The sequence below is a fragment of the Pipistrellus kuhlii genome, unplaced genomic scaffold (genome assembly GCF_014108245.1).
Source record: "Pipistrellus kuhlii isolate mPipKuh1 unplaced genomic scaffold, mPipKuh1.p scaffold_m20_p_7, whole genome shotgun sequence".
Taxonomy (NCBI): Eukaryota; Metazoa; Chordata; class Mammalia; order Chiroptera; family Vespertilionidae; genus Pipistrellus; species Pipistrellus kuhlii.
This window is the reverse complement of record NW_023425573.1, coordinates 76,641,748-76,669,737: the sequence shown is the minus strand read 5'-3', so window position 1 is coordinate 76,669,737 and position 27,990 is coordinate 76,641,748. Positions and strand designations below refer to the sequence as shown.

The following is a 27,990-nucleotide window of genomic DNA, read 5'->3' as shown; positions in this document are numbered from 1 at the left end:
CTGTCTGTGAAACTCTGGAAGGAAAGGTTCTTGTCTCCATGCCACAGACAAGGAACGCAGACACCTCCAGGCACAAACCCATGGTGCCCACACCTGCCAGGGCGTTCTGCACGCAGTTCCCTGGAAGTCCGCATGGGCATGGCCCGCATGGAAGACTTAGCAGCCATTGCGGTGCTTCCTTATAGAACTAGAGACTTATGAACACGCTCCCACCGTCAGACAGTCCGCACAGGGAAGCTGGAGCTGGCCCGCCCGGGGGGTGCTGGGCAGGCACCTGGGCACCTCCAGGGTAGCCTGCGTGTCCCACAAGGACCCTCCCACGGACAGACGCACACCTGGTGCTGACAGTGGAACCGCCCGGGGTTGCCGTAGGGAAGGGGGTTCCCAGCGGTGCGTGGGGGACTGACTGCTGGGTAAACCGCACGGAAATCCCCTCCTCAGGGAGGCTCAGAGGTCAGAGGGGAGAAGTGCAGGGTGTCTCCTGGGGCTGCGACTTAATACCAGGGTGACAGTGTGAGGCCCCTTCCTTTCTCTGGGCGTGGAGAATGCCGCTACATTTAACACCACATTCTTTTCTTCCTTCCTTTCTTTCTTTCTTTCTTTCTTTCTTTCTTTCTTTCTTTTTTTTTTTTTTTTTTTTTTTTTTTTGCGGGACGGGGTGGGGGGGCGTGGGGGAGGGAATTATACCAACCGGTGTGCCGAAACCCAAGGGGAGTGTTTCGTTGTCTAAGTAAAATGGATTTTCCACAAACTTCCACTCTGCCCGGAAGCCCAGACGAACGCGATCCAATGAAAGCCCATGGCCTTTGCCGGCCATCCTTTCTGCTGTGAATCCTTCCCAAACGTTAGTGGTGCATTGGGACAGCGCCCCCTAGGGGCCACAGGCAAGAACGCCCCTGGCCCGGAACCATAGGCGCGAGGGGCCGCCCCCGGGGCAGAGCAGCCAAAATGCAGGCAGGTCTGTCCCTACTTGGTCACCGTCCGCCCAGGCCGGCAGCCCGTCCCATCGGGAGTGTCCCGTTCGAGGGGAGCCCTCAGCCCCAGCCCCGCGCCGCCGGAGCGGGGCACCTGGAGTCCGCGGGGGAAGAGTTCCCAAGTGGGCGGGAGCGCATTTTTTTTAAAAAGGGTGGAAACCCCACCAGCCGAGTGTGCAGAAAAAGTGAATGAAGTCTGCCTGTCTGGGCCGCAGCCCCTCCCCTCGGCCCGCGTAGAGCAGCCGACCCAGGGCCGCTTCCTCTGGCCGCGGAGGGTCCGCGCCGGCCCCGCGCCCCGCCCCGCCGGCCCCGGCCCCCGCCGCCGCCCCGGACCCCGGCCCGCCCATGAGCAGCCTCAACGCCACCACGCCCGGCCGCCCCGGTGAGTACCCGGCTCCGGCCCAACTCCGGCCCAACTCCGGCCCGGCTCCAGCCCGGCTCCAGCCCGGCCCGCACAGGGCGCAGCGGCCCAGGACTCGGGGCACGGCCGTCCCTGCCGGACTGGGGGACCCGGTGCCCGCCGGGCTCAGGCCGAGCCCCGCGCCGTCCCAAGGCTCGCAAAGCCCGGTCGCAGGGAGGAGCCCCCTGTCCCGCGCCCGGAGGGACCTGCCCCCCACCCCCACCTCCCCCTCCACCCCCACCCTGGAGGGGGACTCGGGGCTCCCGAACCCTTGCACGGGCTCTGCGCCCTCCGCTCCGCACCCCCCCCCCCCCCGCTGCACACACACACACACACACACACACACACACACACACACACACACACACACACACACACACACACCGGCGCGGGTCCTGCCTGCAGCCCCGGCCTTGGCGCGCACGGTGCGCCGGGGGCCTGGAGAGGCCTCCGCTCGCCCTGCCATCGCGCCCGCCCGTGTGTTCTGTGCGTGCAGGTCGGGGAGTGTCTGGCCAGAACTTTCCCCTAAAACAGTAAGTCGGTGCCTCCGAAGAAGCGCGGAGGTTAGGCACCGAGAGGAAGGCAGGCTGTTGCTGGGCCGCCCAGGCCGGACTGGGCTCCTTGGGAGAAACCCGGGTCAGCCCCCACCCCCATACTTGCTCTCAGGCCCTGTCCGGTTGGGGAGGGACTGAGATGGGGAGGGAGTGCTCCCTCCACCATGACTTAAGTGGTTGTCACTTCCCACGGCTGCTTCTTTGGGAAACCCGCGTGTTGTTGGGGACAGGAAATCATACCCCCTGCCAGTCACAGGGGCTGCCCAGAAACATTTCTGGGCTGTCCCACGCCTCCCCGGGCTGAGCAACAAAAACTAAGCATGTATTTATAAAAAAAAAGAATGAATGTGTAGCCCTCTTACCCCAATCCTAGCCCAGGCCTTAGAAATTGTGAGGGAATAACCTCCTGCGAATAACCTCCTGCGTCTATAATGTAACCATGTCAGTCATTAATATAGTAACAATACGGCTATTGGTGACACCTGTCCGTTGGCTGTGAAGGCTGAGGGGCCAGGTCTGTGTCTGTGCTGTGGCCTCTGTGCACGTGGTTGGCTCAGCAGGGCCTGGGCACGCACAGGGCGGGTCACAGTGGGAGCCTGGCCGCCTGTATCGCATCCTGTGTGCCACTCAGTAGCCACGACCGGCCCGAGGCAAGCACCTTCGTAGCCACAGTTTTATCGTCTGCCAAATGGGAACATAAGCCGTTCCTCATGGGGTTGTGAGAATGCAGTGTGTCCGTGGCTCAGCACAGAGACTGAGGCATGAGAAGTGAGATACATGTCCGGAATCTTTGTTCGTGTGGAGACTGTGGATCTGTTAGTTCATGTGTGTCAGCATGTTTATGTGTCTTAGAGTATGTGTGCATTGAAAAGTTCATACTGGGGGAGGGGGGCGCCGCGCTAGGATTTGGGGACAGAACGCCTGTAATCGTCCGGGTCAGGTGCTGAGGGAGTGCAGGCCTGCGGACAGGCCCTGTGGACAGAGGCCAGGCCGCCTGCCCCAGAGCTCCCCAGCCCCTCCCCCAGCAGTGTTCTGGAATTCAGGTTTCAGACCTTGACCAATGGCTGCAAACACTGCCCTCCTGGAACGGATGGGGATGCAGCCCCCACTTGCACACCATTCCAGATTTCCCTCGGGACTGGTTTTCTGGCAGGCTCTCCGCTGAGGGAGAACCCTGGGCCTATTGCTTGCTGCTAACTGGGGCAGGATGTCTCAGTTTACATCGCTGTTCCTCTGAACTGGAGGTCAGAATGGAGAGGACCCTCTACCCCCCACCACCCCGCCCCCCCCGCCCACTCCCCACCCCTCAGGCCGGGCCTGCCCTACCCAGCTAGGCTCCCAGCAGCTCAGAGGCCACAGTGATGGCAGTGAGTCTGTGCAGAACTCCACGGCCTTGCCCTTGGATGAAAGAGGCCGGCGCTCAGTAAGGAGAGGGCCAGGTTTGCAGCCCGTGGAGAATGTGCTGCCTCAGAGACAGAGCAGGAAGGATGGCAGCTAGTGCCAAAGGAATTCCATCTCAGCCATTGCTCTACCCTCCTGGCATCAGTGGAAGAGAGCCAATGCCAGGTGACCCTATTCCACTGGGCCTTTCCAAGGGCGCCATGCCTGGGCAGCTATTGGGGGCTGCAGGGGCCCCGGGAAACAGGTGTGGGGGAGTGAGCACTCCGGGTTTGCAGTGGGAGCACATCAGCCCATCTACAATGAGCAGGAAGAGGCCCCTTACCAGGCCAGGGGGAAGGTTGGCAAACCAAGTCACTTTGCCTCTTTGGGTGGCAAATGCTGTTGTGAGGCCCCAGCAAAACACCTTCTAGAAACTGAGCAGACACCATGGGCCAGCAAACACAAGCTCAAAGCAAAGCAAATCGAAACAGTGAATAGAGAGCGAATGCTGGGAAAAGGACACCTCTGCCCGCCTCCAGGCAGGCAGGCGCCTTACTGCTTTATCAGAACCCTAGGACCGCTGCGTGTGTATACAGTTACTCTTCATTCTACAAAATGAAACGTATTCTGTGTGTCCTGCTGCGTCTCGGTTTTTCTTAAGAATCGATGTGAAAGATTACACCAGTTCCTCCTCAATGCACCTTGGGGTTGTGTACAGTCTTAGGTTGACTTTTTTCTAACCAGGCACAGTTCTGCCATTCGGTTTGTAAGTAGAGTTGTACGTGCATGTGTTCGCATACGTTCAGGATAAATCCCCCCAGAATTTAATTTCTGGGACAAAGTGTGTGTAGCTTTAAAATGTTGATAGATATGGAAAATTGCCCTCTAAAAGATCACGTGATTGTGCCAATGAAAGTTGCCCTGACAGGTGAGGCTGGGCGGGGTTTTGTGCCCCTGGAGGACAGTGTCTTTCTTCTTCAGGGAAAGTGCCTCTTCATGGCCTTTCAGGTTCCTGTCAGGTTCCTGCCCCCGTGGGAAATGCCCCAGAGGTCAGTGAGGTGTCCTCCCTCCCGTGGCGAGCTGGTGGTAGAGCAGGGACCCGGGTCCCCCACATGCTGTGGAGTCGCCTGGGTTGACCCCACTCCCTCACTGGCTTTGGGGAGGTCCACAATGCCTCAGAGCCTTGGTGTCCTCTCTGTACATGGGAGCAGTAGCGGCCCTTCACAGGATCACGTGATGGGCAGGGAATAAAGCTTGGCCCCGAGCCCGGGAGCGTGGTATCTGTGGCTGTTGTTGGCTGACGTTATCACTGCAAACCCTGCCTGCAGGTGCTGGTAATCTCCGCCTGGCTGCGGACGCCGCTGTTTTGTTTTGATAAAGTAACAGCACCACATCACATGCCAAGTCCTGTGGCGGGCCTTGCCCCGGTCACCCCGCAGCCTGGTCTCCCCGGCCTTTTCTTACCTGTTTCTCTCGGAGCTCGGGGGTAAGGCTCCCCAGAACAGAGGCCTCAGCCAGGCTGGGGACACCAGAGTTTCCGAGGCCAACCTGAGGGGGCATGAGGGCACAGTGGGCCTGCTGACCCCGTCCCTGCTGCCCTCCACCTGGGAGCCCACCTGGCATCACGGCTTAGCTTTGCACCAGGGAGACTGTGGCACAGGCACTCAGAGCCTGCCAGGCAGCCATGCTCTTCCTCCAGGCCTGTGGTCCAGCCTCGGCTCACCACTGCCCGCCAGGCTCCCTGTCTGTGGTCAGGCCTGAGCCACACAAGGCCAGCTGCTCTCCACCTGCCGTGCCAGCCAGCTCAGGCTTCTCCGAGCCTCCTCCACGGCCCTCCTCGTGTCCAGGCCACCTGCCTCCAGGGCTGCATCCTCATAACTGCCTGCTTCAGCCCCACACCATTCTCTGGGCCCTCCCCCGCCCCGCCCCCGCACTCCCCACCCTACCCTCCACATACACAGGCAGCGCCTGCCCAGCTCATAGCTGCGTGTCACTTAGGCCACCTCCCGTGCCCTCCCAACACAGAACCACCCCCCCCCAGGGCCCTGGGGACACTTTTCAGCCCCGACAGACTCCGGGCCTGCCCGCCTACAGGATTCTGCCCTCCAGGGTCTCCAAGACTCACCTGCCGCCGAGGGGGCCTGGCACAGGCTGGCGCTCAGAGGGTGACATGGAAGTGAAAGGAGTGTCCATTCCACAGGCCGAGGCGCCTTTTGGAAACCGGACACGAGAGTTCCTAGTCCCGGCCTCAGCTCACCTAGGGAGTTCGTGAATAATACACTGAGATGCACAGAAAGTCAACCCAGAACAGATTCTACAACATGCAGATGGGCCCCAGCACTCCCCCCCTCAGGGGGCCCACCCTCACCAGGTTTAACGCTCTGTTGTCACCGTCTTAAAATGCTTAAGTTTGGAAAGGGGACTCACATTTTCATTTTGCATCGGCCCCAGAAATTCTAGCTTTTCTTCTTTGGGTAAACGGGTAATAACCATTTCTGCCTCAGGGTGTGTCTGAGGACCGGAGGGGTCACCCTGGGTCAAGTCCCCAGCACAGTGCCCCGTACACCTTCCTCACTGGACTCGCTATGCCTCGAGGGCACCCAGAATGAGAGCCGGTGCCCTCCCACTGCCCCGTTCCCTTGTTCCCAGGCCTTCCCTCTGGCAGCCCATTTGAACCCAGAGAATAGCACCCAGCAACAGCATGGCACAGTCTGCCCAGGTCCTGAGGCGGGACCAGGCCTCAGTCCCGCAGGGGAGGCAGCCAGCAATGGCTGCGGGAAGCTGCTCCCCCCTGAGCCCTGAGCTGCCTCCAACCCGCCTGCCCCTCATGTTTCTATCAAAGAAGGGCTGCAGTGAGTGCGAGCAGCCAGGGAGCGCGTGAGGCCCAGCAGCTCAGTCTCCTTTTTGTGACTGTCTCCTGCTCCACGGGGAAGAGAAGACACTTTAAAGACAGAAGAGAGTGAGGGATGGAGGGAGGAAGGGAGGGAGGGAGGGAGGAAAGGAAGAGAAGGAAGTTCCAAGCTGTGCAGACAAAGCCTCATCTCCACAGAGAGCCATGTGGGTCCAGGATTCACTGAATCCCCTCCCGCTCAGGGAAGGACCCTGCCACTCAGTGGCCTGTGTGATAGAGCTCCCTGGATCAGCCCAGGGCCTTCCCCTCCAGGGCCTGTCCCTGCACACGGGGCCTTCCCCTCCAGGCCCTGTCCCTGCACACGGGGCCTTCCCCTCCAGGCCCTGTCCCTGCACAGGGAGCCTTCCCCTCCAGGGCCTGTCCCTACACACAGAGCCTTCCCCTCCAGGGCCTGTCCCTACACACGGGGCCTTCCCCTCCAGGCCCTGTCCCTGCACACGGGGCCTTCCCCTCCAGGCCCTGTCCCTGCACACGGGGCCTTCCCCTCCAGGCCCTGTCCCTGCACACAGGGGCCTTCCCCTCCAGGGCCTGTCCCTACACACGGAGCCTTCCCCTCCAGGCCCTGTCCCTGCACACGGGGGCCTTCCCCTCCAGGGACTGCACACAGAGCCTTCCCCTCCAGGCCCTGTCCCTACACACGGGGCCTTCCCCTCCAGGCCCTGTCCCTGCACACAGCCTTCCCCTCCAGGGCCTGTCCCTGCACATGGAGCCTTCCCCTCCAGGCCCTGTCCCTGCGCACGGGGCCTTCCCCTCCAGGCCCTGTCCCTGCACATGGAGCCTTCCCCTCCAGGCCCTGTCCCTGCACAGGGAGCCTTCCCCTCCAGGGCCTGTCCCTACACACAGAGCCTTCCCCTCCAGGGCCTGTCCCTACACACGGGGCCTTCCCCTCCAGGCCCTGTCCCTGCACACGGGGCCTTCCCCTCCAGGCCCTGTCCCTGCACACAGGGGCCTTCCCCTCCAGGGCCTGTCCCTACACACGGAGCCTTCCCCTCCAGGCCCTGTCCCTGCACACGGGGGCCTTCCCCTCCAGGGACTGCACACAGAGCCTTCCCCTCCAGGCCCTGTCCCTACACACGGGGCCTTCCCCTCCAGGCCCTGTCCCTGCACACAGCCTTCCCCTCCAGGCCCTGTCCCTGCACATGGAGCCTTCCCCTCCAGGCCCTGTCCCTGCACACGGGGCCTTCCCCTCCAGGCCCTGTCCCTGCACACGGGGCCTTCCCCTCCAGGGCCTGTCCCTGCACACGGGGCCTTCCCCTCCAGGCCCTGTCCCTGCACACGGGGCCTTCCCCTCCAGGCCCTGTCCCTGCACACGGAGCCTTCCCCTCCAGGCCCTGTCCCTGCACACGGAGCCTTCCCCTCCAGGGCCTGTCCCTACACAGGGTGCCTTCCCCTCCAGGCCCTGTCCCTGCACAGGGAGCCACTGGCCACAGCCCATAGGTGCTCCCCCTTCCTGTCTCTCCCTCAGTCCCACTTTCCTTCCCCCTGGGACTGCCATTGAGCTCACAGCGGCCTCTCCCAGAAGAGCCTCCTCTCCCCTCCCAGCCACCCTCCTGAGCTCCATGGTGGCTGGGCTGCTGGCAGGCCCTGGGGCGCCTGCCGTTTGAGTTGTCACCCTGAAGGTCCCCATTTTAGTGAATTAATTTTAGTTATGGCCGGAAACCCAGAGGAGTCCATTTTTTATTTCCTTCAATTTCACAATCTCTTTTCCCCCTTTTCTACACATTCCATAAAGTGTCCTGACCCCTCTCCTCCTCTGGTGACACCTCTCCACTCTCGCTGACTCAAAGCTCCATTTCGACTAAGTTATCTCACTTCACCCTGAGCAGCATGGGAGGCATTCTTATCTCCGTTCTGCACGTGAGGACCGAGCCTGAGGGTGAAGGTTCCTAGGAACCAGGCCGGCAACCAGAGCTGCTCGCAGAGGCGGGTCTCCGGGGAGGCCCCGGCCGGCTCTACCTGCACTCCAGGCGCCTGGCTGGGCCTACGGTGCTAGAGACCCACAAAAGCATGTGCTTCCTTTAAATTCGGAAAGGAAAAGTGAACCTTTAGGACTAAGCGTTATGTTTTTTACACCAGTGCCACTGTAAGAAACAACTTTTAATAACTGGGGAGAGAAGGGACCGGTGAAGGCCAAGCACCAGGCCAGTGAAGGTCACACTGCGGCCCATCCAGGCCACAGAGCCTGAGGCCTGCTGGTCCCCACACTGTGGCTCTTCCACCGGACCCTGCCTGCTCCCCGGCTCCGCTGCCTCCGAGGCTGCCCCTGCTCCAGCCCCCACACTCCTTCCCCGGCTCACACTCCTTCCCTGCTCACACTCCTTTCCCTGCTCACACTCCTTCCCCAGCTCACACTCCTTTCCCTGCTCACAATCCTTCCCCAGCAGCCCTTCCTGCTCACACTCCTTCCCTGGCAGCACTTCCTGCTCACACTCCTTCCTGCTCACACTCCTTCCTGCTCACACTCCTTCCCCTGCTCACACTCCTTCCCCTGCTCACACTCCTTTCCCTGCTCACACTCCTTTCCCTGCTCACAATTCTTCCCCAGCTCACACTCCTTCCCCGGCAGTCCTTCCTGCTCACACTCCTTCCTGCTCACACTCCTTCCTGCTCACACTCCTTCCTGCTCACACTCCTTCCCCAGCAGTCCTTCCTGCTCACACTCCTTCTCCAGCAGGCCTGCCCAGTGTGTGTGACCCCTGGACTGGCCAGACATCTCTCTCTTTCTTTCTTTCTTTCTTTCTTTCTTTCTTTCTTTCTTTCTTTCTTTTTCTATCTTTCTCTTTTTTTCTCTTACTCTCTTGGCTTTTAAATTCATATTCCTTGTAGAAAGATGTACCCAGACAAGGGGAAGGATGAGGGGGATGCTTTCTCTGGATCAGGGTGATTTCGGGGACCCCCAGGTGAGGGTGTGGAGACCACACAGAGGGAGGCCAGGCAGAGACAGAGACGGGGCCTCAGTGGGAAGAGGCCCCGCCCAGGGAACAGTGTGGAGCTGCTGGAGCGGCCGTGGTCGCTCTGGATTGGGGTGCAGGGCCGTGTGTGGGTCCTCGCCCAGGCCCAGGCAGCCTGGTGAGTGGTGTGGGGCTACTCCACACCCACGGGATGCACATGGGACAGGGATGTGATATGTTAATGCCGTGGCAATACTGAAACTGCCACTCACAGCTCATTCCCCAGGGCCTCTCTGCACACTGGCACTGCCAGCCCTGAGCTGGCCCTCCACAACCGGGACAGGCCCACCATGACGCAGGGGCTGGCCATGACCCGGCCCTCTGCCCACTCCATGCAGCCTGAGGTCACTCTCCTGGCCTCAAAGAAACAACCTTTCTCTGTTCCCTCGCCTCTGCCCCTTGTGCTGCCTCTGCCTCTGCCTCCGCCACCCCCACCTGTCGGCCCAGCAGCTGCTATTGAAATGCTCAGAGGCTGGGGGCCGCTGGGCCTGCAGGTCCTCAGCTGAGGCCAGCCCCCACGCAGTTCCTGTCCGCTGGGCAGGCGCACACAGGGCACCGCGGGGAATAATGCCCCACAGTCTGGGACCGCCTCCACAGAGCGGCAGCTGTCTGTTGCTGAGATCTCCCATGCGGGGCCTGGGACCGTAGGCGTTACACTTCGCTGGCACTTTCAAGTCGGTTTCCTGCCTTCGCTCAGGGCTACCACCCCCTCTGACAGGGAAGTGAAGTGAAGCTCAGACAAGGAACGTGACGGGTGAGAATCACACAGCCGGCGTCGGAGGCGGGAAGACGGGACGAGGCCTCTGGTAACCGTGGGTGAGTCTGTGCCACAGCAGCTCAGTCTCAGGCTGTCAGTGGGGTTCAGGACGGAGTGATGCTGAGGTGCTGGGACTGCCTGTCACCCAAGTGAAGGAACTGTGGCATTAACCCCACGTTACCCATACCTCCCTGCCCTGCACACACCCACATGTGTGCACAGGTACCCACACATACAGACACACACACAGACACACAGACATTCACACACACACGCACATACACACATGTGCAAGGCACTCACACACACATACACACAGACATTCACACACACATGTGCAAGACACTCACACATACAGACACACACAGACATTCACACACATGTGCACAGGTACCCACACATACAGACACACACAGAGACAGACATTCACACACACACATGTGCACAGGTACCCACACATACAGACACACACATACACATAGACATTCACACACACATGGGCAAGGCACTCACACATACAGACACACAGACACACAGACATTCACACACACACATGTGCAAGGCACTCACACATACAGACACACACATACACAGACATTCACACACATGTGCAAGGCACTCACACGCATACACACAGACATTCACACACACACACATGTGCAAGGCACTCACACATACAGACACACACATACACACAGACATTCACACACATGTGCAAGGCACTCACACTCACAGACACACACACATACACACAGACATTCACACACACACATGCAAGGCACTCACACACACAGGCACATACACATACACTCAGGCACTCACACACACCACACACATGTGCAAGGCACTCACACATACAGACATACACAGAGGCACTCATACACATATAGGCATGGACACACACATGCATGCAAGGCACTCACATACATGCACAGACACGCATTGCATGGACACATGTACATGCATACAGTTTTGGACACATACATGCATGTGCACAGGCACTCACACAGGCACACTGGCACTCATACATACGCCCGTGTGTGTGCGCACATGCATTGGCACATGCATGTCCATGGGCACTCACACATACACACCCGGACACACATGTATGTGCACAGGCACTCACACATATATACAGGTATGGATACATACACGTGTGGAGACATGTCACACACGTACATGTGTGTGCATACATGTGGGTATGTGCACATACATCCATCCACACAGTCACTCACATGCACACATGCACACACACACACACATATACACACACACACACACATAGGAACGCACACCCATATGCCCCTTACGACTTCCTTGCATTTCTCAGTGACAGACTGTGAGCCCAGGTTCAAGGCAGAGCAGTGCTCTCTGGGAGTCTAGTTTGGTCTGGAGCACAGCAGGCAGGTCTGTGGGGCTTACTGACCACTCTCCCCACACCCCACCCTCAGAGGTAACGGAAGCCATGGAGGGACTGCCGCCTATTGCATCACTGGCCTTAGGTGTGTGTTCCAGCTCCTCTCTGCACCGTCATTTCCCAGGCTCCACCGTCTCTCCACTTCATCCGGGGTGTCCGCAGTGTGCCGGCTGTCGGCGCTGCGTTCTCAAAGCCCCTCTGTCCCATTTCACCCGAGCCAGACCCCACAGCCGGTGGCAGATGGGGTGGGGGGTTCAGCGAGGTAGTCTGGGTTATTTTAGGGTGGGGCTCAGCATTGCCTCTCCCTTGCATTCCCCCCTCAAACCCACCCCAAGTCTGTTCGCGAAGACAGTGATCCCTAACCAGGCCGGCCTTCCCTCTGGCAGGGAACCCCGCGCACGATCTGGTGCCAGGAGTTAAATTCTGGGGCACTTTCCAGATTTGACCTATGCACACCTCTCTTCACTCCCAGCCCATCACTCCACAGGGGTCCTTTCATAAGTCCCAAGTTCCCAGTGACCCCTTGGGTAGCAGGTGACACAGCCAGGAGCCCGCAGCTCTCGTCCACTTCTGGGGAACCCACACCCAGGCCGGTGCCTCTGAGTGGAACCAGAGGGTGCCACCTCCGAGCAGGGCAGCAGGGAGACCCGGGCACAGGCTGTGCCTTCACAGGGGCTGAGCCTCAGGGGGTGGGAGCAAAGCCTGCAACATCGGAGGCGAAGTGGTGTCGACACCAACCCCAACACTGTGTCCTCCGGACCAGCGGCCACCCCTGGCTCATCCCCTCAGGAATGAAGGCACCTCCAGGAGAATGGCTTGCCTCCGGGGGTCCCCACGCCACCAAAAAGGTGTCACAGCCACAGGTTTCCACTGCAGGGATTTTAATCGGAAATGACATTTCCACAAAATAAAGTCTCAGATGAAGTGTGAACATACAGGTGACAGAAACCCCTCTGACGCAGCTGTGTGGGAGTGAGTGGCCTGGTGACCGCACTCCAAGGCCCCCGTCCTGGTTCCCCTTTCTGTCATCTCTGGACACTGCGGGTTTCATGGCACCTTCTGGAATGGCTGCCCAAGGCCCCCTCACTCTGTTCTGCTGCCAAGATGGTGCTCTGGGGGTTGGACCTCAAGACCCTCAGTACGGGACATTCCATCCTGTGAGGCACTACGTGCTCTCTCCTTGGGGGGAAGCGTGTGCCATAGCCAGCTGGCAGTGTGCACCCCGCTGCCCACGTTTACCAGCTGATCCCATGAGAATAGCTCTTTCCAAACCCTGGGAACCCCAAGGCTCCGGGAAGGTCATCTGAGAAGTTGGAAAGGAAACTGGATGGAAATTTTACCATGAAACCATCTCCTCACAGATGCTTACTGTCCACCATGAACCTCCCTGGCCCGCCAGTGGACACGCAGAGTTACAGTGTGCCCCATCCTCTGCCCAGGCTGGAGGAGGGGACAGCGGACCACAGGAGCCCGCCTTCGAAGCTTCGCTGGGCTCTTGGGCACCGAGGCGCACACCATCGCAGGGATCAAAAGCACCCAGACCTCTGGGTTCTGGATTTCCTATCGAATGAGTTCAGCTTCCAGATCGAAATGTCCGAGTGTTGCGATTATTCACTGAAAAGAGCTAAAGAGATAATCCGTGTCTTTAAAGAATGAGTTCAGATAATGTAACCCCAAATACAAACCGAGACCTACTGCCAGCTGATTCTGACGGCTAGTGTTAAATGGTGGTGGGCTTCTCCTCCGCTAATGGAGTTTTCTCTTGTTGGGCTGAGATTCTGTGCAGAAGGAGCAGGACCAGGGCTGCTGCTGTGGAGAACGGCCTAACACCAGGGAATGACTTAAGTAGAGCAAGTGGCAAGGATGTAAAAATAGGACAGACTGTGGGCATGCACGGTGCCCGCTACGGACGGGCTGGGCTGGCCTGTCACACGTGCCAGGAAATGTGAGCCGGGCAGTCCCTGGCAGCCAGCCTTCCCTGCCTGTCCTGCCTGGGAGCTGGATCTGCAGGCCACGCCTCTGCCTCAGGACTCAGGACTGGATTGTGAATGGCAGGGCTGTGACTTGAGCCCAAGTGGTCAACCCCTTAGCCATCTCTGACCCCCTTCACGTGGGCAGGAAACGGGGAGTTTCACCGTGGAGCAGTTTCCTGTCACAGGAGGAGTAAGAGAACATGGGCTCCAGGGGCGTTTTAACTCCTTCCATTCAACACCAGGCTGTGGGGATCGCCCCAGGCCATGGCCTGTTAAGACTCGTGGAGCTTCTGAAAGACCTTCTAGAACATGTTATTTTAAAGCAACTGTTTGTGTGAAAAGGTGTTGGTCCCTCACTGAGAAAGCAAACAGTGCTGAGAAAGTCCAAGCACATCTTTAAGACATTTCAGTCCAAGGCTGATGAGATCCATGGTTTCCTTCAGAGTCCAGGGCCCTTGAGGCTGCTTTCCATTCAGGGTTAGGGTTAGGGTTAGGGTTAGGGCCTGTCCGCAGGTCTGCACTTCCTCAGCACCTGACCGGGATGATTACTCATGGGACAGGTTCTCCCTGGCCTTCAGCTAGAGAGCCAGCCCCTCACCATGCCTTCCAAGAGCCGGGCCTCTCACCCAGGGTCCAGGCAAGGGATATCCCACCCCACATGGCGCTGTCCACCATACCTACGTATTTTCCGGCGTATAAGACGACCCCCCTAATTTTACAGTTAAAACATAGGTTTAGGCCTACATTCGCTGTATAAGACTACCCCCCACTTCTGAGGCAACACCAGTTCTTTTTTTAATAGACCACCTCTCTGACTCTGGCCAATCTGAGCAGGCTTTTTTTCGTTTCAAAAGTCGTCTTATACACTGGAAAATACGGTAACCCTCCCCCCTCTTCTCGGTTTGGAGATGGAGCCTCCGGGAAGAAGTGTGTCCAATTTGACCAGTTATAAAAGGCTGCCCCTGAGTCCAACCCTGGTGTGTCTGCATCTGTGCCCTGTGCTTTTCCTCTGCCCCTGGCACCAGCAAGCTTGTGGCCCAGGAGTAACAGCCCATGCACATCTACTGAGCACCAACTGTGTGTCAGTCCCGGTTGAGGTCCCTAAGGGGAGCTCACAGCCTGGCGGGAGGGACAGATGGACACAAGAGAAGTGGGTGTGGTATGCAGTTGTCAGCTGGTGCTAATCAAGCGAGGGAGGGAGGCAGAGGAGGCCACAGGGGCGAGGGGCCTCATTTTCAGGCACGGCCACCGAAGTCTCCATTCGGGGAGGTGATGTTTCAGAAAAACGGAAGAAAGCAGGGAGTCTCTGAGAGGAGACAGGGAGGCGGAGAGCACAGTAGCGCACAGGCCCTGAGGCAGAGGAGGCTGTGGCCGGGAGGAGGGTGGAAAGAGGAAACCAGGAGATGAAGTCAGACACTGAGCTGGCAGGGAGCTCCTTCAGCTGTTGAGGCTGCTGGGATTCCAACCTCCTCCTGCATGTGGGTCCTCCCCGCCCCTGTCCATGACCTCTGGGCGGCCCGTGACCCCGAGAGAGAAGCCCCTAGTCACCTGAGTGGACTCTAGCGAGGGGCTGCGAGCTGGGTCCTGGGCCAGCCTGTGGAGAGAGCTTACAGGGGGAGGAAGAGATGGAGGACTCCTGAGGAGCGCCTGAGAGATGCCTTGGCCACGGGTATGGACACACACACGCACACACACACACACACACAGGCACCCCAATGTCAGCGCCCTTAGAGAGCCAGCCCTCACTTTCAGCTCAGCTGTGCCCGGAGGCCCACGTGGGGGTCTCCACGTGCGGGGGGCAGGGGGGGGGCGTGTTGTGCATGGGTGCCTGCCCTGACCACTGGCTGCAGACAGCCCTTGGCCTCACAGGCGGCTGCCCGCCCGGCAGCCCTCCTCGAGTGACTGTCCCGATGCAAGGGCGTTACTTTTCTTCCCTCCCCTTCTTTCTGGATGGAGATGGCTTTCCCCAGGCTGGCCGCTGATAAGGCCCCGGAGGGACAAGGGCAGAGCGAAACTCTTATCTGGCAGCTGCAGGGGGGCCCTGTCCGCACGGGCAGGGCGGGTGCTGATAAGGGGTCCAGGCCTGGCCGCTCAGAGCTGATTTCTGAGGCCACACCTGGAGCCCAGCCCTCAGAACAGGGACCCGGAGACCAGGGCGCTTCCCTGCCCGGGACACCGAGGCAGGCTGCTGGCGGCCATAGCGATGGGACTGCGGAGCCATGGGGACAGTGGCTTGGCAAGGAGGGCTGCTGGGACAGCCGTCTCTACAGGGGCCTTCTGCTAGGAGCATGGCGGGCGCTGAGCCTCCCACCCACCGTGTATCCGACTCCCTGTGGGATCTGCACCCGCTCAGCTGCCCCGAGGCACCCACTGCGTTTTATGGGCAGGGCGCTGCAGCTCAGAAGTGGAAGGGCTTCGGGCATTCTGTCTGACGTGTGACCAGGTTTGCAGCCAGGTTTGCTGCCAGGTTTGCTGGCCCCTTGGCTGCCTCCCTCCTTCCTGGGAGCTCTGGTTAGAAGGAGAACAAAGAACTGATCCCCCACTCTCCATGCACACCGCGCACCCCACTTAATGGCAGAAATCCTACCTTCAAAAGTGAACTTCTTTTCCTCTAGGCTTAGGTCACTGTGAACTTCCTACCCTTAGGGGAGGGCAGACTGGGTTAGTGAGCTGTCTTTGAGCTTCGTTATCCAATCTGTACAATGGGCCTCTCTGACCTTAGTTATCCAATCTGTACAATGGGCCTCTCTGACCTTAGTTATCCAATCTGTACAATGGGCCTCTCTGGCCTTAGCTATCCAGTCTGTACAATGGGCCTCTCTGACCTTAGTTATCCAATCTGTACAATGGGCCTCTCTGGCCTTAGTTATCCAATCTGTACAATGGGCCTCTCTGACCTTAGTTATCCAATCTGTACAATGGGCCTCTCTGGCCTTAGCTATCCAGTCTGTACAATGGGCCTCTCTGGCCTTAGCTATCCAATCTGCAGGGCAGGCAGGGCCGCAGGGCACCCTGGCCAGTGACTGCAGCCTTTCCTGGAAGGTGCTGCCACCCAGAGGTGACCACATGATGGTGCCGGGAATGAGTCCTGCCTTCAGAGGACCTTGGCGGGGGCAGGGGTGGGGGGGGCCAGCGGAATGCCAGGGCGGCATCTCTGACTCAAACCCCTAAGCAGCACCACGCAGGCAGTCTGCCCTGAGAAAGAGACTGGTCTCCAGGCCTGGGATTGCAACTGAAATATGGAGAAATGCGACTCTCCCTGGCACCAAGGCTGGCAAATGCGGAAGCCAGAGGAAGGGCCAACTGGGGGGGAAGAGGCCAGCCGGGGCTGCTCAGGTGAGCTGGTGCCTGGGGAAGGCAGAGGGGCCCCCCACATCCCTCCCCTGAAATCAGTGAGAGTGTCTCTGAGTCACTAGAGCCACAGGAGTGGCGCATGTAACACAACCAGTGTGGGAGGTAAGCTCCGGAGGTGGTTTTGACCACCCAGCACCTAGTGGGTGCTCAAGTGCATTGGTCTAGCGATGGCGGCAGATGTCTGGATGACTTTTCTGCTGCATGTTACTGAACTGAGGGAGCTTTCGCTCAGTAAGCTTTTGATGACTACCTATTATGTGCCGGCCACACCGCAAAATGCTGGGGCATCCGGAGGAAGATGCCACTGCCTTTCCCGCGATGACAAGAGTCCGTTCTGACATGTGTTCACATAAAAAAACAACAACATTGAAACCTGTGAAGAATTTTTGTGAGTTTATTTGAGCCTAACTGTCATATGCCGGGAAGCAGAACCTCAATGAATTGAAGTAATGCTCCGGTGAATGAAGGGTTACATTGCAATTAAAAAAAAAAAGAGATGTAGGTGAGTTACATGAAATTCATTAGTGCTAGATTAGGGAGGTGGGACAGAGCAAATTGGGGAAACCTCTAGGATAGGGTAAAAGGTTAAATGATGGACATGAGCTTCTTTTACAGAGATGGATACATGATACTCTAACTTAATTAACAGTTGACAATTACCTTTATAACAATAACGATGAGGGAATGTCTGGAGCCCATTTGTTGTGCCCTGAGGGGTCGAGGTAAAAAGGAAGTTACAAGTTACCCAGACATCTCACAGATATATTATCTTAAGGGCCAGAAGGCAGATGGGCTCAGTAAAGAAGATCTAAGTTGATCTTTGTCAGGTGAAATATCTAGGACATGACTGCCCAGTATAACCTATTTGTAGTTAAAGATTTAATTTTCAGACCACCTTTTGTGGTTACTTTAGGTCTCTGAGTTTACAAGACTGCCACACAGGCCTCCCCTGAGCTTGTGAGATCAGCATGTGGCTCCTTTCGTCCACACAGGTTTGATGAGTGTCTGCAGTGACAGGAGGTCACTCCTCCTGGAAGGTCAGAACAAATCCCCCTGTGGGTGGAGTGGGCCAATGTGGGATGATGTGTGTGCGTCCACCAGACAGACCAGGAGTGGGCATTTCAGGCCAGGGGAACAGCATGAGCCAGCACCCAAGAACATGAAATAGAGGGAGTCCATGTGATCTACATGGGTGTGACCCACAGGGGCTCTAGGGCAGGTGGAATGGGAACATGTGAGATGACAATGTGGGAATCAGACTGGCTGTGCCTGTGGCTTTGGCTCTGGGTGTGTCCCTAACGGAAACTCGGAGTCTATCTGGATAGTTGACAAAAGGACTGAACAGTCTGTGGAGTTGGCATGTAATTTTTAGGACATATTTATACTAAAAAATAAATAAATTTTAAAAATGTTGTTTTTCTCCACCTCAAATAGAACTGGGTCCCTGCATTTTATCTGGTAGCACTAGGAAGAGGGCCCTGGGCATGGGTGTTCTCAAAGGGTCCCATGTGATGTGAATGGCTAGCCGGAGCAGGAGCACGTGGCTCTGGCTGCCGTAGCCAGCCCACCCCCAAGTCCCACGCAGGCTCCAGTGGCAAAAACTAGTGTGTGGGTGGAGCATCGCTATTCTCACAAAGCCTTCCCGGGAAGCCTGTGTGGCTCCCTGCTCACTCATCCCTTCCACCCTCTCACCCAGGTCTCCCACGGTGGTTGAAAACCGATTTTTACATAAATTTTAAAATCTGAAACAATTTTTAAATGGTTTGAAAAATACTTTAATGTGTGTGATTTAATAACTGAATATATTTAAATACAAAATAATAAATCATTATTCCTAACCCTTCTATCTCTCCTATCACACTGAGATGACTCTTTCATCAACTTGTAATTATACACTTGTCAGAACCTCGAATTCCCTAAACCTCAAGACTCCCAGCCTTAGCAGGTGTGCCTTCCTGGAGCCCCAGCCTCACGCCATACTTCCCTCGCCACGTCCACTATCCGCAGTTCTGTTGGTCTCTCATTCTTGGCAGCTCTCAAATGATTTTTTTTTTAATCTTGGAAGAGAGAAGCCTTCCTTCTTTTCATCCCTGAATTACTGCAGAACTTCTAGAAAATTCTTTTTTTCCCCCCTGTAATCTCTCACTTGCTCACTTCCCACGGGAGAAGACCCAGCTTCCCTAACCTGATCTCTAAGACTCTCCATTGCCATTACTCACCAAGCAGATAAATAGTAAAGTTTATTAATGATATTGAATGAGGTAGTGATGGTAGGAGAAGTAATAAGACAAGGGAAAAAAAAGAGAGGGAAATAAACTCAATATAGCTACTAGGATTAGTTATTCTTTGTTTTTCTTCCTTTAACTGAAACTGTAGTTTTTCTATTTCCCAAAACACAATTCAAACTAGTTCTCTGAAAGGTGTAAAATTAAAAGAAAACCTGCATTTGTTTTAATATAAAAGCATCCATACTAAAAATAATAAGATTATTTGAAATCTACTACTATCAGGTTTATCTGGCAGACCTTAATCCTGATATTCAAATGGAACCAACCCTCCAGCTGACAAATGTCTATTTGTCCACTCTGTTTTCACTCTGTTACTTGACCTGCTTAAGAAATTAGATGCCAGTCTGACAGAATAGAAAGCCGTGTTTGCTCTTACCCTCCTGCCCCTGAAATGGTGTGTTAGGTTTCAGACCTGCTCTGAAGTGCTGAGATCACGATGAGGAAGGTGGGCAAAGCCTCCTGGGTATAGGTCTCCCCAAACCTCAGGCGTGAACCAGTTCACCATCCTGCTGGTCACTTACACCCACCACTGTCCAGCTTCAACCACGCCCTACAGAATTCCATATCTGAGCTTGCTGGCTTTTTCTGATTAGTCTCCGGGGCGTTTGTCATGTTCGATGAAAGAAACATTTAATTTAGATGGCAATTGATTTGCATCAAGGGATTTCAAACTGGCAGAAGAAGAGTTATGAATGTGTTCATGGCATCTTTGCTTTTGAAATATTAATGTGGGGGAAGTACCCCTCACTAGACCTGAGCTGGGGGCTGGGGGCTGGGGTCGGGGTGGGGAGATGGAGCAGTAGTGTGCTGGGTGATGTGGGACATGGGTATCACAGAGAAGCTGCCGTCCAGGAAAACAGGGAGGGTGGGGTCAGGGGTCCTGGGGCAGAACAGTGAAGAGAAATGGCTTTTCCTCCCCAAGCCCAGAGGCAGCTCAGGGCCTGGCACCAGGGTCAGACCACTTCCTGGTCTGTTGTCTGATGCAAGATGAGGTGAATCCGTGACTTCCTGGCGCTCCTTCCCTGTGCTGACACTCAGAGAACGGGGAGCCTAACACACAAGGGGCACTCAGGAAGTCTGACTGCCCAGCAACGAGCAAGCACTTCCTGCGCCCAAGTCCCAGGAGCTGGCTCAGGCACCTCCCCCCCAGCGGCCCTGTGTGAGCAAAGGTGGTGTGACGGTGGGGTGTGCCATATATGTGTGTGGTGTGTGGTGATGTTGGTGTGTGTAGTGTATGTGTGTGGTATGTGGTATGTGGTGTGGATGTGTGGGATGTGTGGGATGTATGGGTGGGTATGGTGTGTATGTGTTTAGTGTGTGATATGTGTGTGTGTGGTGTATGGTGTGGGGTGTGTGGTATGTATGTGTGTGGTTTATGGTTTGTGGTATTTGGTGTGTATGTGTGTGGTGTGTGGTGTGGGGTGTGTGGAGGGGGTTAGGGAACGCCAGGACTCGCACTGTCTGTGACACAGCCGCGGCTCCCTGAGCTGCACAGCAGGGCGCCCTGGAGCGGGCTAAGATGATTTCCATCAAGAGCAGCTGGTTGATGTGCATCTGCCCTTCTTCTCACCACCCCCCAGCAATATACCCCAATATTTATTTTTTTAAATATATTTTATTGATTTTTTTACAGAGAGGAAGGGAGAGAGATAGAAAGATAGAAACATCAATGAGAGAGAAACATCGACCAGCTGCCTCTTGCACACCCCCTACCAGGAATGTGCCCGCAACCAATGTACATGCCCTTGACCGGAATCGAACCTGGGACCTTTCAGTCTGCAGACCTACGCTCTACCACTAAGCCAAACCGGTTTCGGCCTACCCCAATATTTAAATCTCTTTGCTAGCACCCTTTCCAAACACGACTCCTACCACAAAGCCAAGGCATAGTAGTACCTCACAGTGTCAGCTCTCACGTGGTGTGTGTGACCTGCTGCCCTACCTCTAGCGTCCTCCCATGTCATCCTCACAGCCTCCCGTGCCTGGGCCCCTGGGGTCCCTGCACGGCAGGAATAGTGAAGCTCAGCGCCCTGCCCCCGGGGGGAGACGGCAGCATCCCTGTGGCCCCGCTCTGGCTCCTTGCCCGGTGGCTCTCCTCCCGGCCAGGCCTTCCCGTCCTTCCTAAACAGGAGGTGCCATTGTCTCGGGTCACGGCCTCCCCTGGGCATGCCCTGCTGCTGTGTCTTCAGGATGCAAACGTTCTGGGCTCCCGGAGGCTCCGAACCCTCCGCTCCCTCACCACCACGCTGGCCTCGCAGCAGGACACGGGGCTCTGCGGAGCCTGCCTGTCAAACTTGAAGGAAGGCGAAAACATTTTCTGCCTCCTGTTTGCCAACTGATGAGCCTTCTGGAAATCCAATAACAGAGCGTGGCTAATTAAATCATCATTATTTACACGTGAGCCTGATCGAGGACAGTTAGTCATGTAATTAGGTACCTAATGGTGCTGAAAATGCAATTATATGATTGTTCAAGTGAATTCCCGCCTCCAGAGCAGTGGTCAGGCTTTACCCACGTGATCCCGCTGGAGAGCAGGGACCACAGAAGGCATGGCAGTGAGACCCTGGCTACACAGAGGTCGAGTGGTGTGCACTTGAATCACATGTATGAGCACACATGCACAGGCTTGTATGCATGCATACACATTTGTATGCATGCACACATACACACAACACACACATGATGTCAGCTTTACTTCTGTGTCCTTGGGATTCTAAGTAGACCTGCTGCATATGAGGCTTGATGAGTGAGAGCCATTGACTTCACTGGGAGCTGTGTACCTCTGAGACGTGACCATATAATGGATGACTTGGAAAGTCGTGGGGCGGTGATTTATTTAACTTGAGAGATGGAGGTGTCTAGAAAAGAATAATGCTGAAAGAGTTAATTGGGACATGTCCGAGGTCTTTTATCCCGCATCACTAGCTCATGCCCCTAGCATCGTGTCAGGTGTTGAGGCATAAAGTTCAGTCCCTGTCCTGTAGGAGCTAAAAAATCAATGTGCAAAGCATTTTAATGGTGATTTGAACAACTTGCTCAGCAAACTGCAGCCTGCAGACTAAATCTTAGCTAGCTGGCTTTGGTACAGTCAATTAGCGAAGAATGTTGTTTACATTTCTAAAGGGTTGTATAAGATAAACCATCAGTTAAACGAAGAACAATATACAGCAGAGACCATATGTGATCTGTAAAGCCTACATTATTTGTGAAAAACTTGCTGCTCCTGAAAGAATATGGGAAGAACCTTTGCACAAGTCAGGGAAGGCCTCTTGGAGGAGGTGATGTCACTACAACTCGATGGCTGATGGGGAGTTGCAAAGGCCCAGAGCCCTGGGGCAGGGCGAAGCGCCACTGCCTGCCCGGAGCTTCCTCCAGCTGCCCACACGTGAGAAACGCCAGAGCAGCTTAGAGGAGGCCTGAGATGACAGCTGCGAGAGTCCCGAGCTTCTGGAACTTGGACTAGGTCTTTAGCAGAAGGACCAACAGCCCTGCGGCCAGAGTGGCTGCCCTGCCCCGAAACACGGAGGCAGTGGGAAGGGACAGACAACTCACATGTCAGGCTCCGGTGGCCTCGATGTCGGTGACTTTAGCCCTGCAATAAGCAGGTGGCCTGTTCTGTGAACTGGATGTGGAAGAGAAGAGCACACAGACAGCTCGCACAGCGCCCACCACAGTCCCTGTGTCTGAGCGCTGTCCAGAGCCGCACAGCTCAGGGGTCTCTCCTTCCGTTGTCACCTGCAGGAGGACCAGCGTGCAGCTCTTTGTTTTCTGCGATGTCCCCAGTGTGTGTGTGTGTGGGTGTGTGTGTGTGTGTGAGAGAGAGAGAGAGAGAGAGAGAGAGAGAGAGAGAGAGTAGTTGAACTCAACCATTTCTCCTTCTCTCCTTATGTCCCAGGCTTGGATAAGCAAATGCATCTCTCTCCTCCTATGCACCTTTATCCAAACAGCTGACTGTGGCTGGAAACACACCCCACGCACACTCACGTGCACACACTCACACACACTAGTGCGCGCACACACATGTTTCCAGGCCATTTTGATGCCACCAAGTTGGAGCACAGTGCCTTCAGGGCTAGCCCTTGGGGACCCTGCGAGGCTGGAGGCTTCTTTCTCTGTTTGCACAGGAGGAGAGGGGGCTCCAGAGTGGAGGTAACTTGCCCGAGAAGTTCCCGACACCAGAGACGTAATTCACCTCGAGCTGGGGAAGGTGGAGCTCGTGCCACCTGAGGAGGCCGCTCAGGGCATTTAAGGCAAATCCGTTCATCTGTTCTTCCTTAGCCGTAGTTCAGCACAAGCTTCAAATGTTGCCCGGCCCCACTGTTTCATACTCTGGACAAGAATGGAGACCAAGCATTCCTTCCTTTACTTCCTATTAGACCCTGTGGCTAAACTGAGGCAGTCTGCTCCCTGTGTTTAAATAAGGCTCAGTTTAAAAAACAAAAAATGTTCAGGACAAAAGCAGGGAGATGTAGGTGCAGAAACCTGGACCCTGACACTCGGGCTGTGACCACACATCCTCACCTTTCTTTCCAGTTCCCCTCCCCCAGCCCCATGCCCAGAACAAACGCCCTGATGTGCAAACCCCCTGAGCAGGGCCCAGGTGCGGGCGGGGAAGAGGTTCCCTCGCTGGCACTGCCCACAGTCCACTCCTCAGTGCCGAGTGCCCACCTCCCCCACTGCCCACGCCGGATGCTCTCTGCCCCAGAGCGGAGAGGCACGTCTCCTGCCACCTGGCCTCGCGGCCTCGGCGTGGGGTGGGTGGTAGCCTGCCAGACACCGGTACTGCTCGCACAGTAGCTGCAGGCATGGCGGCAGGGAAGACGGGGCGGCCAGGGAGGGCTCTGCATGGTGTCAGAGCAGCATTGCATTGCGTAGCACAGCACTGGGGCGGTCCTGGAGACCGGAAGGTGGGTTACAAAGTGACACAGAGTGATGATGAGGACAAGCATTTGACCTTGAGACTGGAAGGCACACACTGCCCAAGGCGGTCCAATTCCCCTGGCCCTCCCTGTGAATTCAGTCAGCAAACCAGGTAGCAGCACACGCTTTCACAGAACAGAGGGTGGGTGGCCGTGCGGGAGGTGCACATGGGTAAGCTCCCCAGCGCCCAGCCAGCCCGGCCTGGAGCCCAGCCCCACAGAGGTGACCAGGCACACGTCAGTGAGGCCCAGAGCCCTGCCCACCACTCCCCTAAGGGCTCCTCCACGTCCTCTGAACAGGCTTCCCGGCTCTCCTGCTGGCATTGCTGACCCCAGCCCTCAGCAGGCAGCCTGGGACCTCCTCCTCCGAGAAGCCTTCCTCTCCTGAGAACATCGGAGAACCCCCCTCTGAGCTTCCCCACAGATATCCGGTGCTCTGTCTGCCTCACAGTGAGCTCCCGAAGGCAGGGTTGTTCCTGACCATGGGCACACATTGCTGGGCGGAGAAGGTGCTGAGAAGCCGCCGGACACCGGACACACACGATGGGGAGCCTCCTCACTGCCCAGAGCCCGGGCCTGCTGAGCCCAGGCTGGTGGTGAGACCCCGCAACCCAGGTAGCTCTGTCAGATCCTTGGGCATCTTATCACACAGGGAGGGCGTGCTGGCAGTTCAGCCGTCCACAGAAACACGCTGGGTCCCTTCCACTGTCATAGCTGCCTGAGGACAGAACATCCTCTCCCTGTCCCAGAGCCTGGGGCGGGCACGTGAGCCCTGCTTGTTCCGGGAGAGGTGGCGGGCTGGACGATAGCCTTTTGCCTCTCTCTTTGGGACCATTATAGCCTGAGGCCGATTTCCCCAGTTGCAGCTTGAATGCTACCTCTTTTCCGAGCGTGCTAACAACAAACCATGCAAGAAAAGAAAATGAACTTGACCTTTTATCTACCAAGAAGAAAAGCCAGTTAATAAACTTCAAATGTCAAGTGATTTCTACTTCACTTTCATAAGAACTTCAAGGCCAAAATCAAGAGCAGGAAGGAGAAACTCCGTGAGAGCCCAGGAGGACTTTCCCGGCCCGGCCCCTCAGAGCCGTGCTCCTCCCGAGCCACACAGACCCCCAGGCGTCGCCAGCTGCGGGCCCTTCCTCCCAGACCCCCTCGGACAGGTGGCCGTCCACAGCCTTCCTGGACACCGTCATGGCGGGCACTCTCCGGGGGCTCACCACAGCCCTGCGTTTCCCTTCATGGTTTCCAGGCTAGTAGGTGTCTTCGCCCCAGGACACCCACACCTCTTCACTGAGGCCTCCTCACTCTCACCCCCAGGCCCTCGCTGCAGAACCTCCGCCCTGGCTCAGGACCCGGGGCTGGGAAAGGGGAGTGGGTGCTTTCTCCACCGGCCCTGAGGCCCAAGGAAAGCCATTTGCAGGGGGCGGTGAGGGTAGAAACACAAGGGAAGGGTCAGCCTGTGTCCTTGGGGCCAGGCCTGACCACTGCTCTCTGTCAGCACCTGAGAAACAGCGACCCCTCCCCCAGGATCCTGCGCCCAGGCTGCCCGCTGGAGCCACAGTCCCGGCTGCCACTGGACGAACTGTGCAAGCATGGGCAGGTCACTTTCTGAGCCTCGGTGTCCTTCCTGGGAGATGGGTTCATAGGACCACATGTGCGTGGGACTGCAGTGAGGAGCACGTTATATACAAACAGAAAGCAGCTCAAGGGCCCCGGTGCAGGCGAGCTGTCCACGGGCGGACACTCCACAGATGGTCTGGTTTGACCTCATTGTGAGAATAGCTGAGGTGGTGAAGTGCCGAATTCAGCAGGGGCCAACCTCCGTGCCCTGAGATGAGCACTGAGCATGGGCAGGCTCAGGCACCCTTGCAGTGAGAGACACAACCTCACACACAGGTACCCTCCCTGGGTCTGGCTCAATGGCTCCTGCTGTGCTGATCAGCCCCATCAGTGGCCAAGCAGGCTCCGGGCCTCCCTGGCCAGAGGCCCGTGCAACATGCTGTCTCCAGTCCGCTCGGCCATTCACAGAGCTGTGGGCAGAGGGTGCGGCTGGGCTGAGACGCCGCTGGTGGGGGGACCTTCCTCTCTCAATTTGGGCTCCTCTGTTCTGTTCACAGGGCCCGGGCCCAGTTTGGCGTGGACTAAAATGGACATAGCCATCATGGCAGGTGAGTGGCCCCGGCCCTCCGGCTGAGGGTTTGGGCCAGTGCTCTCCCTCTCCCTGGGGCTCTGCGGGGGGGGCTGGGAGAGCCTGGCCCATCAGAAAGTGTCCAACTGGTGTCCAGTGGCGAGGAGGAGAGGAGGGCATGGTGGCAGGGTGCTCACAGGGCCCTGGAGTCACGGAGATCAGGGGCTGGACACAGCTAGTCTAGGGGGGGTGCTGGTGGACAGGGCTCCCCGAACTCTTCTCTGTGCCCTCATCTCCCCCGGTTCCTGTCCTGGGTCCACACCCCGACCCTCCATCCTTAAAAAGGTGACCCACTGGGCACGGTTGTGACCCCAAACCGCTCAGGAGGGCCTGGGTTTGGGAGGCAGCCTGCTGTTTCCTCCTGACACTCCATCTCCCGCTCGGAACAGCTCAGGTGGTTGACTAGGTAGGCAGACGGGAAGGCCGCCCTCGAACTGCTCTCAGTTCCAGTAGCCTCTGGCCCCGGCCCTCCCGCTCCGCTGACGGCACTGTCAGCACCACACACAGCAGTGCTGTCCGCAGCGGCAGAACGGTTAGGATGCTGTTCCTCAGGTGGAAACCTCCCGTAGCCTCTAACATCCAAGATGCACGGGTGAACCTGCCTCTGAGGCCAAGCAGAGGCTTGCTCTGTGGCCTCGGAACAAAAGCCTGACTCATAGCCCCAGGGCCCCATAGCCCCATAGCCCTGCTCACCAGTCACCTCGCGCCCCCCTGTGACCTGGCTCTGCTGACCAGCCCTCAAACCTCATCTCTCCCCTCCTGGTTCCAAATGAGGTCCACACCCTGCATGTCCCCCAAGATCCCGCCCCTTCTGGCTTTTGCTTAGACAGCCCCTGCTCCCTGCAGACTCTTCCCAGATCCCACCTCCCAGGGGCTCAGGGGATGTGGGCGGGGCCTGGAGCACTGAAACCCCACTTCCCCCAAGTGTCCCGGAGACCCAGCCCACACGGTCCATCCCCTTGGCCATACCCCTCGCCCATGGTGCACGGCAGGCAGCCAGCTCCACGGTTTCAGTGCCTCTAAGCCTCAGACCCAGAAGCCCTGGTTTAAAATGGAAAGTTCTGATCCCCTGAACCGCTCCGCTCCAGGCAAACCCGCTGAGTTGCTTTACACGAATTACAAACCATGCCCCCAGGTCTGCAAAGTGCTCAGAAGGGGCGGGTGAGGGAGGAGAGAGGGGCAACTCAGATGGGCACAGGGGAGGGGTGAGCGCACAGGGCAGGGAGGAGAGTGGCGGGAACGGCCAGCTCGGTCCTGCCCGGACCCTGTGTCAGGACCTCAGCGCTGCTCTAACAGCTGTGTCCGCCCTGCAGGAGTGATCACCGCCGTGGCCGTCTTCCTGGTGGGCCTGCTCCTGCTCATCCTGCACTACGCGTACCGGCACAAGGGCACGTACCGCACGCACGAGGACAAGGGCACTGAGTTTGCTGAGAGCGCGGACGCGGCCCTGCAGGGCGACCCGTCGCTGCAGGACGCTGGGGACAGCAGCAGAAAGGAGTACTTCATCTGAGGCACCACACTCCCCTCCCCCACCCTCCTCCTGCTCCGGACCTCACGCCGCCATCTGTGCCTCCAAGCAGACCACCGAGCAGCCCCTGAGAACCCTGGGCTGGGGCGCTGGGAGGAGGGGAAGAGCCAGCAGGGAGGCCCCTCCCGGGGGGACCTCCAGATGCCAGCCTGTGTCTATAGGGGACATTCGGGTCCTCTGGGCAGTGCCATTGTCATCAGGGCACATCCCTGCTGGGTGTGAGTGGGGTGGGGGCTGGGGAAGAGAGAAGAGTCAGGCCGTGCTAACGGGGACAATGGCATCCGATGTCAGTCCTTGGCATTTGGGGGAGCAGCAGGTGACTGAGCTGAAGCACCTTTGTCTCCCATTGATCCACCTCTCAGTGATAGGAAATAAATTTGAGACGTACCTGAG

At 57.3% G+C, this 27,990-nt stretch overlaps 1 protein-coding gene across 1 annotated transcript; it reads left to right on the top strand.

The window, feature by feature from the left end:
• The first annotated feature begins 930 nt into the window (after positions 1-930).
• GYPC (glycophorin C (Gerbich blood group)) lies at positions 931-27,990 on the top strand. Its single transcript, XM_036422125.2, has 3 exons — positions 931-1,356; positions 25,999-26,049; positions 27,383-27,990. Exons 1-3 carry the CDS (start codon positions 1,320-1,322, stop codon positions 27,577-27,579), a joined length of 285 nt encoding a protein of 94 aa, XP_036278018.1. The 5' UTR covers positions 931-1,319; the 3' UTR covers positions 27,580-27,990.